The sequence below is a fragment of the Rutidosis leptorrhynchoides genome, chromosome 6 (assembly GCF_046630445.1).
Source record: "Rutidosis leptorrhynchoides isolate AG116_Rl617_1_P2 chromosome 6, CSIRO_AGI_Rlap_v1, whole genome shotgun sequence".
Lineage (NCBI taxonomy): Eukaryota > Viridiplantae > Streptophyta > Magnoliopsida > Asterales > Asteraceae > Rutidosis > Rutidosis leptorrhynchoides.
In genome coordinates, this window is record NC_092338.1 from 32,140,418 (window position 1) to 32,154,292 (window position 13,875).

The 13,875-nt window shown below is 32.6% G+C and overlaps 2 protein-coding genes across 3 annotated transcripts; both read left to right on the forward strand.

Annotated features, from left to right (window-relative positions):
- The first annotated feature begins 479 nt into the window (after positions 1 to 479).
- Positions 480 to 5,650, forward strand: LOC139851374 (meiotic recombination protein SPO11-1-like). 2 transcript variants are annotated; one of them, XM_071840401.1, is made up of 16 exons: positions 485 to 670; positions 747 to 846; positions 1,121 to 1,194; positions 1,304 to 1,405; positions 1,737 to 1,810; positions 2,267 to 2,283; positions 2,504 to 2,573; positions 2,651 to 2,687; positions 2,875 to 2,922; positions 3,001 to 3,059; positions 3,132 to 3,163; positions 3,258 to 3,363; positions 3,464 to 3,584; positions 3,662 to 3,725; positions 3,813 to 3,922; positions 5,470 to 5,650. In XM_071840401.1, exons 1-16 carry the CDS (start codon positions 604 to 606, stop codon positions 5,505 to 5,507), a joined length of 1,119 nt encoding a protein of 372 aa, XP_071696502.1. In that variant the 5' UTR covers positions 485 to 603; the 3' UTR covers positions 5,508 to 5,650. The 2 variants fall into 2 exon arrangements, with proteins under 2 accessions (XP_071696504.1, XP_071696502.1); XM_071840403.1 differs by lacking the exon at positions 5,470 to 5,650 and having other exon boundaries at positions 480 to 670; positions 3,666 to 3,725.
- A 298-nt stretch (positions 5,651 to 5,948) lies between these two features.
- On the forward strand, positions 5,949 to 6,914 carry LOC139851375 (uncharacterized). Its single transcript, XM_071840404.1, has one exon. The coding sequence runs from the start codon at positions 6,225 to 6,227 to the stop codon at positions 6,795 to 6,797; it is 573 nt and encodes a 190-aa protein (XP_071696505.1). The 5' UTR covers positions 5,949 to 6,224; the 3' UTR covers positions 6,798 to 6,914.
- Positions 6,915 to 13,875: the final 6,961 nt, after the last annotated feature.

Genomic DNA, 13,875 nt, shown 5'->3' on the forward strand with positions numbered 1-13,875 from the left:
CGCACGTGCTATCAGTTACTAGCTCGTTACAAAATTCCAGCTGATAACCGCTTGATTAAGTCACGAAATGGAAAGTAGAATTGACGGAAAACGTTTGAGTTCATCATCCAGCCATTTGTGGCATATTTGTACTTCTGGTGTTGCACTAGATGAATTTGATTAAAAATTACATAAGCACTTATTTTGTCTCTAAATTTTAATTACTCATTATATTATTATACAGTTACATTCATATAAGATCTAAATAAATTTTAGTTTAATAACATTTGTCAAATGTAAAAAGGTTCCTTCAATATACCCGTGATTGTATGGATCTTTTAATTTTAACTAGTAATGGAGTAATAGAGTAATTGTTGCTTTGTTGTCAACCAATTCAGCATCACATCAGTATCAAAAGGCTAAATTAAAAAACAATTAATTAAATTAAATATTAAATAATACAATAATACTGTACCAATAAGTCCGGCAAAATAAATGGAAAAACACGGGATAAACAAGGAAACGGCACGTAACACGCACGTGCTATCAGACACTAAAAAACGCCCAAATATGACTAGCTCGTTACAAAATTTCCAGCTGATAACTGCTTGATTAAGTCACGAAATGGAAAGTAGAATTGACGGAAAACGTTCGAGTTCATCATCCAGCCATTTGTTGCAGAAGATAAGAGGTATTTGTATTGTAATCAAATCAAATTGATCGATATAACTGAGATTCATCTGATATATATTTACTTGCATTTGCAGATTTTTGTCGTTCGATTGTTGAAGATCTTTCATACGGTCGTTCTCCGGTGATTTACATTAATCGTTTTCGTAATTACTGCACCGATACTTCTGGAAACTGGTTAGTTAGTTTATTTTTTTTTTCTCAATTTTGTCAATTTGATTTTGTGCATACATACATACTTGAGGCAGTTTTTGAGCTGGATTAAGCCATTAATGGTAGTTATGATTGTGCATATTTGTGTTTAGAGCACCTTCGGTTGTAGCAGTATATAGCATAATTTTGTATTAATATAATTCATTTATAGAATTATCTACTTATGTTTATGTGTGATACTGTAATTAAGCGACTGCTTGAAATAACTAGTTTCTGTGTTGCTGCTTCTGTTACACAGCTATTGCAATCATGATTCCATCAAGGGAGTTGAGGTTCTCACGCTACAACAGGAGTGCCATGCTCGTAGGTTGGGTGAGTACGCTTTGTTCAACAGAGCAGTTAATTTTCTATAGGAGACTCTGGAAGGATCTTTTCGGATTGCTTTCGTTTACAACGTATAGCTATACTGCTTTCGTTTCAGATATTTTATTGCGAGTGCTACTTATTGTTCAACAACTTCTGCAAGAGAATAGGCATGGGTCTAAGAGAGACATTTATTACATGCATACCTCCGTGTTTCGAGGTGAGTCTGAATATCTTAAGGTTCAATCAGTGTAGCATACAGTTATCAGAATTATGATTTGAATGTTGTTTAACTGTGCAACATACAAAGTCTGTTATGTCATTTGACATAAAAAGATCAAAAGATTTCATTAAAATGTGCACAAACTGCTTGGTTAATCTGCATAATAGTTTTGATTAGTGTACATGTTTTTCCTCGGACATTGTATCAAACTCTATATACCATTTTTGTTGAGTACCCCCCTTAGCTATATACGAAGTTTAAGTAAGAGAACTTGAGATAACATCACTTTCCTTGACCTGTTTTTTGTTTGAAAATTATCATATTCCAGAACAATCAACTGTAGAGCGTGCCATCAATGACATCTGCATCATTCTTCAGTGCAGTCGCCATAACTTAAATGTTGTATGTAATGTCCTCATCTTCTTGCATATGTAATTTAGTTGCTGGTAAAAGTATATATCTATGGAAGATCCTATGAGATGAATGTCTACCCACATTGAGGACTGATCTCCAATCTCCAATAAGTACTGTTTGATTTCTCTGTTATGACATCAAAATTGGTGGGTTACGGATTACCATATATGGACCAAAATCTCTTCACTCACTTGAAATGAATATCCCATATTTCTATTGGAATGATCAAAATGGGTATGTGATCATACCATTTCCGGTTATGTTGAATTCCATTTATAAGCATCCCACATTGGCTTAGCAAGACCACTATAAAAGCTTAGGAATTATCGTGCCTTTTAGTTTAATTACACATTAAAAAAAAAATAATAAAAATAAATAAATTAGTATGTTGATTTTCTATAACATTTTCTTCTAATTCCATGTTCAACGTCTTTCCCTTTGCAGGTGTCTGTTGCGAAAGGGTAGGTACCTGCCAAAAATCCATAAGAATGATGGAAGTGATGTCCACCTCTGTGTAACATCACCCATGGATCATTGAATTTTCTAAACTGAAGGAGCTACTTATTTATTTATTTATTTATTTATTTTTTTTTTTTTTGTATAACTTTCGTGATAAACCCTGAAAGGATGTCAACCTCTGTGTAACACCAACCATTGATCATTAATAATATATTGTTTCAGATTGGTGATGGGATGGCTTAGATTCTCAGAAGCTGACATGATGTATAACTGCCTAAACCACCCTGATACTGTAAGAAAGAAAATGTCATCTCTTACGCTTTGATAACTGGATTCAGATTAATGATTAATATATGGGTTTTCTGGTAGGCACACTCTATTCCGGTACATGTAGAAGATGTGAAAGGTGTTCAGATAGCAATGACATCTGTAAATGAAAGACATATGCTTGTTATTTAATCACACTATAAATTGTCTAGCCTTTCAGTTTCCCCTTAGGCTCTCCAGATGTGTTGGTGTTACTAATACAAATTTTTTTTTTTTTTTGTTGTTGTTTTTTTTTTTTTTTTTTTTTTTTTTGTTATTATGCATAGATATCATTAGTGTTGCAGACTACATACTAGTTGTTGAGAAAGAATCAGGTGAGGCATGTTTTTAATAACACTAGTGGGTTGCTATTTGAAACTCATAAAAGTGTTGTGTTTTTTTGTTCGATGCAGTATTCCAAAGACTTGCAGATGATTGTTTTTGCAAGACTAATCGTTGCATTGTCATCACAGTAAGCAAGTCTTCAGTTGAATATCTCCACGGTAATTAGCCATTTTAACTATATCTAATTATCTATCTACAGGGAAGAGGTTATCCTGATATTCCAACACGAAGGTAAATTCTGTTATTAGTATTACAAATTAGAAAACACAGACCAAAAACAACTTGCCTTTGATGTTATTTGTACCTGTGCGTTTTAAATTTGCAGGTTCTTGCGTCTACTCATTGAGAAGCTGCATTTGCCTGTCTTTTGTTTGGTTGATTGTGATCCATATGGCTTTGACATCCTGACCACGTACCGGTTTGGTTCACTGGTATGTCTCGAGGCCATATATTATCAACCTATCATGGCAATGGTCAATAAAAAGGTCATGCTGATTCGAATTCTCTCTTAATAAAAATATTTTTTAAAAGCAAATGGCATATGATGCGAAGATAATGAGGCTTCCTGAGATACAATGGCTTGGCGTATTTCCTTCAGATGCTGAAACGTACGGTGTTCCACAACAATGTCTCCTTCCTATGACAGTTAAAGGTAATGCGCCTCTAAATCGCTTTCTTACAGTTGTTTATTTTTCCTCCTTTATTGAATCTAATATATACGTATGTCAGATAGGAGCAAAACTGAGGCAATTTTGAACCGATGCTATTTGCAGAGAATAGTGCCACAGTGGAGGTTTATAATGTTCTCTTTTCAACTTTCTTCTTATGTATTACTCCTAATTATAATTATATTTTAAAGAATATATTTTCTTTTGATAAGGTTGAAGCTACAGTTGCTTCTGGAAAGTGGAGTGAAGTTTGAGATTGAAGCATTATCTGTCCACTCACTTACATTCTTATCAAAAGAGTATCTACCATCTAAGATTCAAGGTAGATTTTTCATGTCAAATTCTAACTTATAAAAATGATTCCACAAATCTACTAACATTAATTAAATATTTAACCCCAAAATATAAGTTATGCATAGAAACAAATCACGGTGCATGATATAGATCCCTCCATGATCCATAACTAGTAATATAACTGTATCCATAAATAAATTTATAAAATTGAAACTTATGGAAAAATATAACCCAAGACTCCATCAATTGTAATTAGATGCTAACATGAGTAATTCAACTACATAGAGAAAACTAAAACATAATATAAATGTCTCATAAAAAATATCAATCACATCAAACTTCAGCACGTTGGAGGTCGACGTCACTCGATGTTGAGTCTTTTTTAAATGAGTCTTTTAATCGCACTGCCGATCTTCTGGAGAGTACTTTTTGAGGATTTATTATTATTAATTGTAGGTAGTGGTGCTTCTATATGTTGTCCAGAACATTCAGAAGCATCCCCTGCACATTCTAGATGCCTGAACGGATAGTTGGGTTGATAACAATAGTTAAATCCATGCCCCCCATTATACCCTGGATATAAGTAATTTCCACCTGCCCCGTAATTGTTAGGAGGATCTTTCTTGGGCGATTTTGGTATGTCATACAAGTTTGTTGAACATACACCAAACTGCCAATCGAGTAGCTCTACACCTTCTCCTTTCTTCACACTTTTTAGAAGTTTCTTTTTTCTATCTAGAACAGCAAGACGTTTTAGAAGGTGGTCTGCATGTATGTGACCTGAAATTTTTACCGTCCCGTCCTTTTTCATTCGGAAACTTATTACCTCTTTGAATACACATACTGATACAAATAGACAAGTTATTCTTGTTATGTAAAACAATATATATTTATAGCATGAACAAAAAAACGAATCATAGAAACCATACCTTCAACACTATTTAGTATTTTTTGTACCGCCGTTTGCCATCCATGTTTGGTATCAACTTTGATGATGATGTTCTGCAATAAGACATTTTATAAAACGATTAGAAAGAATACAATTTTTAATAAGACATTTTAATTAAATAATTAGGTGTTTTGTACAACCGTGAATTTAGGGTATTGGCCTTCTTCTTTCTGAGGCATAGAGCCTTTAGAACCTGTGACTGATGGCCAACACGACATATTTGTTAGTATTAATCTCGATGGTTTGATCACAAAAGGATATAATAAAATTGGATGCAAATCCGTTTTGTATGTGTGTTAATCGTTGATAAACCTTTTATAGTGATTATTTCATTTCTATTTTGGAAGTTGATACACTTTCCTTGTTGGTCGCCGACCTACAATCTTTTGCAAATCTACGACAGACTTAACCAATTCTAATCTTTAAAAAAGATACTGCGTACTCCATAGAGAACAAGCACCCCAAATTAAAAGATTTCATTTCATTATTCTATTAAGTTTAACAAAATAATTAATTTTTCTCTATTATCTCAAGCTAAAAAACCGGTCTGAAAAATGCATATTTTTATTGTGCCTGTATAAACACCAGACAAAGCTGCTTTGATTGATCTTGTTGTGTTTTTGAAGGTTTGTTGGCTGAATGTCCACTCCAAGTTGAGGTCTAGTATGGTGCAGACAACTGAAGTCTTACATTTCCTCTGTGGTAAGGTTTTGTTGTATGGCATTATTAGTTTATTACCAATGACTATGTTTTTCATTATGAGACAAATTAAACTCAGTTATAGCTATTGTTATTTTTCTGGATTAATTTTTTCTAACTCAAACGGCAGAACGGGTCAAGTGAGTATCTTTTATTAAGTTAGCTAAAATGGAAACAGTTTGACCGTTTTGAGAACGGTTCAAACTTGAGATAGTTTTTAAAATGCATAGAACTCATACAGCATTCATCGAATTTATTTCTCCAAGTCTTGGTTTAAAGAAAAAGTAGAGATGCCCCCAAACACAATGGTGGGTGAGAAGAATCTTATTTCGAGAATTATGATAGTTGTGAGCCCACAAATGCTCATCCCATATTCCCATCTTACTGCTTAATCCACCCTTTTTCTTCCGGATAATATTCATTCGATTAAGAATGTTTCTTTAGCTTATGTATGTTTGATTGCTGCTTGAGAATTGCTAGTGATATATAAAAATATTAACATATTAATAAAAACATGAGGACTAGATTGTGAATTGGACTTGTGAAGGGCAGGTGTCTAGATTCTCCATCTTTATTGATTCTCCATTTGTGGGTGGTATCGGATACCTTCTTAGATTCCAAAAGCATTAGTTAGTTTTTCACTCTTATTTCATCTTCAACATGCATACTCAAGTAGGTGTTCATGTGTGTGTTTGTGTGGCAAAGAACGGAAGTTAATTCAAATATGGAGCAAATTCAGAAGAGAAAAATCATAAGCACACTTCTAGCAAGAAAGGGTGTTACCCAACATTTAGTATTATCAATTTCCATGTTTTCGTTGTTGTTTTCTTATTATTACTACTACGACAACTATTATTACCCATTCTTGTCAAATATTGTAAATCTTCCTTTCCCTATTAAGTCTCTGTTTACACATGGCATCGACAAGACTTGTGTGTTTCTCATCTGCAATGGGATATTAGTGGTGTTGGTCAAGACATCAGGTTCCTTAATTTCTCAATCGAGATTCGATTTGAAGGAACACGTGTATATTAAGACCATCCACGAGGCCTTGCAAACCCGATACGAGGACGAGTTAGTTGAAGTTGATCAAATGGAAATCAGGCTGGATGTGGATGAGGACGATATGAAAGTTATAAACGATAATGATGAAGATAGAACAGAAGAATTAAACAAGAAATTTGACGAGTTTATAAGGAAGACAAAGGAAGAACTTAGAAGTGATGCTCAACTTGTTATGATTCCTTATAATTAGCATATAATTATCAAGTATGTTTCTTAATATCATCTAGCTTCTTTGTCCCTGTATCTTGATCATTCTCTTAACATATAATGATTCACAGTTAATTTAAAACATTAACTTTTAAAATCAGTGTTTTCACCTCCATTTGTTATAGCAACGAAACAGAGTGGTTTCTACTTTACAGCATCTAATTGCTGATCACAACACTAGCAATAAGTTGTTCATCGTTGTTGCTAATTACGAAACTAGAACGATATCTTCATCTAATGGTAGTTCATCGCTAAGATAAATGTCTACAAACAAGATTATGTACTTTTTGGCCCATTAGCTACATAAACTTAACATAGTTAAAAATTATATCGCAAGGATATACTCAAAATCACAATAAAACTACGTATCCAGAGCATCTTCCCTGCAACTCAAGCACGATATTCAAAAATTAGACACATTCACCATATGTAATGTTGGAACACTGGCCCTTTATTACTCACACTCAAACTAACCAATGTGAAATTGAATAACTTGCAAACTAAAACTAATTGAAATAATAAGAAACGAACTTCTGTTTGTGTTTTGACATGCAAACAAAAGTGAACAATTAAAGCAAAGAAACTACATTTTGCCTACTGTCATTTTCATTCATGTAAATAGGAGGCCAATATATAGCCAAGGAGTACATCGAACATGTGCTTGTATGTAGCTAACCACTACTACCATTTCTACAAGAAAAACGGCTACAATATCCCCACTCCCCTTAATTCATGGTCAACACATTTACCTATTCCAATTACAAAACAACCTACTAAAACTAACAATTAATTAAAAAAATCATGGCTAACATTTAACAAAAATACTAACTAAAGTTAAACCAAAATTTGTAACAGTGCCATGAATTGTAACTTAACCGATTACACCAACATGTAACTCATCTTAAAACTCAATTGCATGATGTTTAGCTCAGTCGGTATTTAGGGGCATCTTTGACGTATACAGGTTTAAGGGAGTCGGTTACGTCCCTCACGTTATTAATATATGTAAGTGATTGTGAGCCAATTTAGTTATGCCCATCGCATTATTGAGAGTTGATTGTGTGCCAGTCTGATTTGTAAGCTAACGTTCTGACACAAAATCGTTTAGTTGATGCATCTTCTCAAAACTGGTAACATCTAATTCGAATTACGTTGTTTAGATAAGCCCAACGAGGATTGGACCATATTTGGATCCAGTTTTCTAACCGGGCCGATATTACCTACATCTGGCCCGTTTTCTTACCTTTAGTAGGGTACGGCTTTTTTTCTAAGACCATTCCTAACCTTGCACGTGACGTCACATGCAAATGTGCACTTTTGGCCCAAAAAATGTAAGGTGGCTGTGATAGGGCAATGTCAAGATTTGACCCCCAATAACCCAAAATGTCAAGTGGAGTGTATTAAATTTAAGTAGAGTCCACTAGTTTATTTATTTTATTCATTTTATCATATTATTTTAATACATCTTTATCTTTATAAATCTCATACCTAATTCTGCCAGGTGTCAGCACCATATTCCTCCTCACTAATCCTAATTTTCTCCTAATTCTGAATTAAAAAATCCCCTAATTACGTACAACTGACGCGTGTCCCGATCAATCACGGAATGAATTCACACAGAAAAAAACCCCACAAAATCATCTCATACGCCTCATCTTCAAACCCTAATACATCAAATCGCCATTACAATCACAAAATGCGATTGTGGATGAATCAGAGAATTAAGCGCCTTCAGACGGTTTAATCATGTGAATCGCAGAAGGATTAAATCATGTTAATCGCGATTTGTGATGTGAATGGCGATCAACCAGATTCGAGTGTGGATGAATCAAACGATCAATCGCCCATTAGAATAATTTCTTCTAGGGTTTCAAACATTCATCTCATTCCACCACACACACACACACACACACACAAAATTACGATTCATCCTCTCAAAATCCTTTCGAAAAAAATCGCGACATTACACAATAAATGGATTGTAACGAATTGTCCAGTACACGATTTGTACTTCAGGTACGTTTATTGCTTTAATTGTTCCTAAATCAAAAAACGGGTTATTGAACAATTTCTTGCAAATTTTATAAATTCCTTAAGTGTAATTAATTATTTACGAAAGTTTTTCATTGTATTATTGCTGAATGTATGTTCTTGCTCTACATAACTTTTTGTTTTCAATTGGATGTTGGTTATATATGTTGGGGGTTGTTTTGCAGAAGTTTCTGATACACTTTATGAAGGGTTAAAAAGTTTTTTATACAATACAAGTATGTATTTTGTGTATCATGATTTTAGATATTCATATAGGATAAAGGAAGGATCTTGAAGTGAATTTTACTCTGGCAGACATTGATATGTTTCCTTCATGCACTTGCAGCCACTTGACTATTAGATAAAGTGTATGCATTGCCTTTGTTTCTTACAAGTTACAACCTTTAAATCATTTGTTGTTGATTCTGAAGTATCATTGTACTATCAATATGATAACAATTGGAAATTGTTTTCATATTGGCCACAAATGATTCAGGTTAGAAATTGTAGTGATTCAATCTTTTAACAGCCATTGGGTCGAATATGTTTAGGGGCGAGTAAAATTTGTGTTTGTAGTGTGTATGTAGGCTGTGGCATGTGTATTGATTAGCAAATCAAGTTTTTGACTTTTTGAACAAATAAGCAATGTATCTTGAAATCTTGAATATGATGCTGATTTTTGTGTAACTGACTGCTTATGGTTAGTCTCTGAGTAATGTGCTATTTATCTAATAGTTTATCGTTTCACCATGGTCGTTCTTTTGCTCATGTTCTTTATGAGTCTTTAATTTAAATTGTCTAATATAGTTCGATTATTTTTAACTACTGATATTCATCATGCTATGTAACTGTGCAATTTAGATTCAGCAACAGTTCTTTTTCTTAGAACGACTTTTATTTTTTTTAACCGTGCGTTGCACGGGTTTAAAGATACTCTCACAAGTATGTGCAATTAATCAATTATTGTAACGTTATTTCTTAAATGCAGGACCAATCTCTTGATTTTCAAGCTTTATGTGCACTATACGATGTCACTTGTAGTGATACTTACTCTTCATTTCTCATAGTTTTTACACTAGAGAAAATAACGTTGTTATACGATTAATCCAGAATTGATTAATTTCCAATCTTCCACGGGCTCATAATTCAATTTCCAATCTTCCAGAATCGATTACTCCATCGCGTTGTTATACGATTTCATTGTAATTCAATCCGTCAAAAACACCGTCATCGTTGAAATGCCCCGTTCATATCGATTATAAACGATTCACAATAGTTGATTACATCGCGAGGTATTTGACCTCTAAATGATACATTTTACCAACATTGCATTCGTTTTTAAAAGACAAACTTTCATTTCAACGAAAGTTGACAGGCATGCACACTATTCCATACTATATCCAAACTATGAATGACTTATTATCAACCTTGATGAACTCAACGACTAGAATGCAACGTCTTTTGAAATATGCCATGAATGACTCCAAGTAATATTCTTAAAATGAGCTAATGCACAGTGGAAGATATCTTTAACACCTGAGAATAAACATGCTTTAAAGTGTCAACCAAAAGGTTGGTGAGTTCATTAGTTTATCATAAACAATCATTTCCATAATTTTAATAGACCGCAAAATTTCATTTATTCAATAATCATACACTCGCAAGTGTTTAATATTCATTCATATGGATTGAACACCTGGTAACCGACATTAACAAAATGCATCTAGAATATTCCCAAACATATAAACATCGAAGTACTAAAGCAGATCAAATTCTCTAACTGGGGCGTGTCAAAGCCCATAGATCTATCTTTTGGATTCGCGTCAATTGGTGGCAATTATAATAAACACCAATTCTTAGGCTACCAAGTTCAACAAGGGCGATATCCGGTATAACAATTCAACCATAGAATGTAGTTTCAATTACTTGTGTCTATTTCGTAAAATAGTTATAAAAGCAGCGCATGTATTCTCAGTCCCAAAAATATATATTGCAAAAGCATTTAAAAAGGGAGCAAATGAAACTCACAATACTGTATTTCGTAGTAAAAATACATATGACGTCATTGAACAAGTGCAAGGTTGGCCTCGGATTCACGAACCTATATCATTTATATATTTATTAACACATATAATCGTAATCGAACAAATTGGTATATTATATTTTAAGTTATATATTTTATATATTTAATTTGTGTATATATTTAAAATGATTAATATTTATATAGTTATTTTAATATCTATATTGATTAGTATTATATTAAAAATACCTAATTTGTTATATATGAATTTTTATATAAAAATGTTAATATGAATAATACATACTTATATGTAATATTACTGAAAGTATATTTTTATATACAAAATATTTATTTGGTAACATAATATCAATAATAGTAATAAAAGTTGTATTTGCTTATAATGATAATATTAATAATAATAATAATAATAATAATACTAATACTTATGTTATTAATGATAATGCTAATACTAATATTTATTTGTCATGAAAATAATAATAATAATAATAATAATGATAATGATAGTAATAGTAATAACAATATTATTATAATACTTAGTAATAATAATACTACTAATAATAATAATACTAATAATAAAAATGATAAAAATAATAATGATACTTATTTTATTAATTCATAAAATGATAATATTAATAATAATAATAATACTTATATTAATACTAATAATGATACGATAATAATAATAGTAATGGTAATAGAAATGCTACCTCAAAGAAGTAGTCTTTAAAAAATAATGCCCAAGTCCGGGTTTGAACCCGCGACGTCCCGCTAACCCGATAACACATCAAACCAATGCTCTATTTGTTATTTTCTAATTTAATTCTCGGATTAAACCTTTATAACCCAAGTCCACTGCCTTCTTCTTATTAAACCAGCCAATCCATGTTCAACCCGGCCCAACAGAAAACATGGCAGCCCAGGATCAAGTTAATTCAACTAACCCAACAACCGGCCCAATATTGATGGCTTTTATTGCTAAAAAAATATGACATGGCCTGATTTCGAACTCGTGACCTCTTGTTCATCCAACAAACACTCAAACCAATTAAACCATTCCGTTTTTTTAATTATATTCACACAATCATTTAATTTAATCTATAACTATATGTTTCCCTTTTCTTCTCCTTCACTAAACTAAATCGATGATCACCATTCTCATCCTCGTCTATCATCATCAATACCGTACTGTTATCATTGACATCATCATTCTTTATTCATCACCATTATTTCATGTAACATGCATCATCTATTATATTATCATCTATCATAATCGCGTACATCATCATTTTACATGCGTACCATAATCATATATCTTCATCTTACATCATAATATCTTAATCATCGTCAATTCATTATTCATCATCATCACGTATCAATTTTCTCATTTTCATCGCTTAATGGCTACCATGTATCATTCGATCTCATATAATTAGCATCAACTTAATCATTAATATTACTATCACTCTAATCCCACATCACAATCAAATTTTCTACTTTATTAACATCAAGTTACTTTTAAAAATAAAATAGAAATGGAACATCCCTTTTCTTTTTGAATGACCCAAGTGTCGGCATGATTGAAGGAGTTTTGTTCCACTTGCATCCCACTAGTATATTATAAAGTTATGTGGGGTATTTCTTTATTAAAATTGTCGATCAAAAGAAGAAAGAAGGAAAAAAATGTGCAGCGAGTGTTAGGTTAGGGAGGTGGCGGTTTGCAGGTTGAACAGAAGTACTAGTGCAGGTGGGTGCGTGTTGTTTTGTCACGAAAGAAACAACACAGCAGATTGTAGCAGTTAATTAAGTAACAGAAATAAGTAGCTGGGCAGTAGTAGTTAAGTTCAAGGGTAGCAGTAAGTGGTTGCCCAAACGTGGTGAGTTGTTGGTGTAATTTGATGTAATTGAACAAGGAAACAAGAGCAGTAGTTCGAACCTAATAATCAGTAAACAAAAGTATTTGCCTGTGGGTTTGATCCTGGCTCGACAGAAAACAGAAACAATTTCAGGGTTGTGATTGATGGTTGTTCTTGTATTGGATTTTACCAAACATAAAGGCTGCTACGTGGGGTTTTGATGATTGAAGATGATGGTTGTGATGTGATCGGAGGTGGTGGAAGGTGGTGATAGTAACACAAAGGTGGTGGTCATGTATGTACCGATGAAACAGAAAAACCGCAAGCCAAGTGGTGATGGATGATGATCATAACACAATATAGAAAATAAATGGTGATCGAAGTGGAGATGGTTTTAGGTTGGCTTTTGGTGTTGCACAACAAAACAGAAGAGAATACATAAGTTGCAAGAATTTGCAGGTGACGGTTAGTTGTAAACAGAAATGAAATAGATGCAGTGGTTATAGTGATCGAAGGTTAGTTGTAGGTTAAATATGATCGATGGTGGGTTGTTTACAATGATCATGGGTTTGATCATTCGTAAAAAGAAAGAAATGAAAAACGTACATAGTTGCAGGTGCAGGGTTGATTCGAAAGTGAATGAGTGTGTAATTGAGTGATTGATGATAGGAGTCGAATAATTCATCTCTTAACATACCCAGTTGATCTATAATAGAAAAGAGAAATTGACATATAGTCACGGGTAAACAGAAAAAGAAGAAAAGTTAAAAAAAAAATTATGATTTTCTCCCAATCAGATAGATAGTAATGTATATATTAGATATTACACGCGTTTATATATATATTTTTATATGTATAATTTATATTTAATATTAATAATAAATATATAATATCCCTCTTCTTATTAAAGCAAAAGCTTAAATAAGTAATATTTTTTTCAAATATAAGATCTTGACCATCCATTGCATCTAATTTAATAAAATCAGCCATTGGATTAAATCTCGAAATAATTATTACGTAATACATTTTTCATTTATAATGATAATGACAACACTAACCTCATTTAAAGTTACAATTACGAGTTTATAAATCCCTCTTCTTATTAAAGCAAAAGCTTAAATAAGTAATATTTTTTT

Coding starts and splice junctions, on each gene's coding strand:
- LOC139851374 (XM_071840401.1), top strand. CDS start 604: ATGGAAAGTAGAATTGACGGAAAACGTTCGAGTTCATCATCCAGCCAT. Junction 671..746: donor TTTGTTGCAGAAGATAAGAG/GTATTTGTATTG, acceptor TTGCATTTGCAG/ATTTTTGTCGTTCGATTGTT. Junction 3,726..3,812: donor AGAATAGTGCCACAGTGGAG/GTTTATAATGTT, acceptor TCTTTTGATAAG/GTTGAAGCTACAGTTGCTTC.
- LOC139851375 (XM_071840404.1), top strand. CDS start 6,225: ATGTGTGTGTTTGTGTGGCAAAGAACGGAAGTTAATTCAAATATGGAG.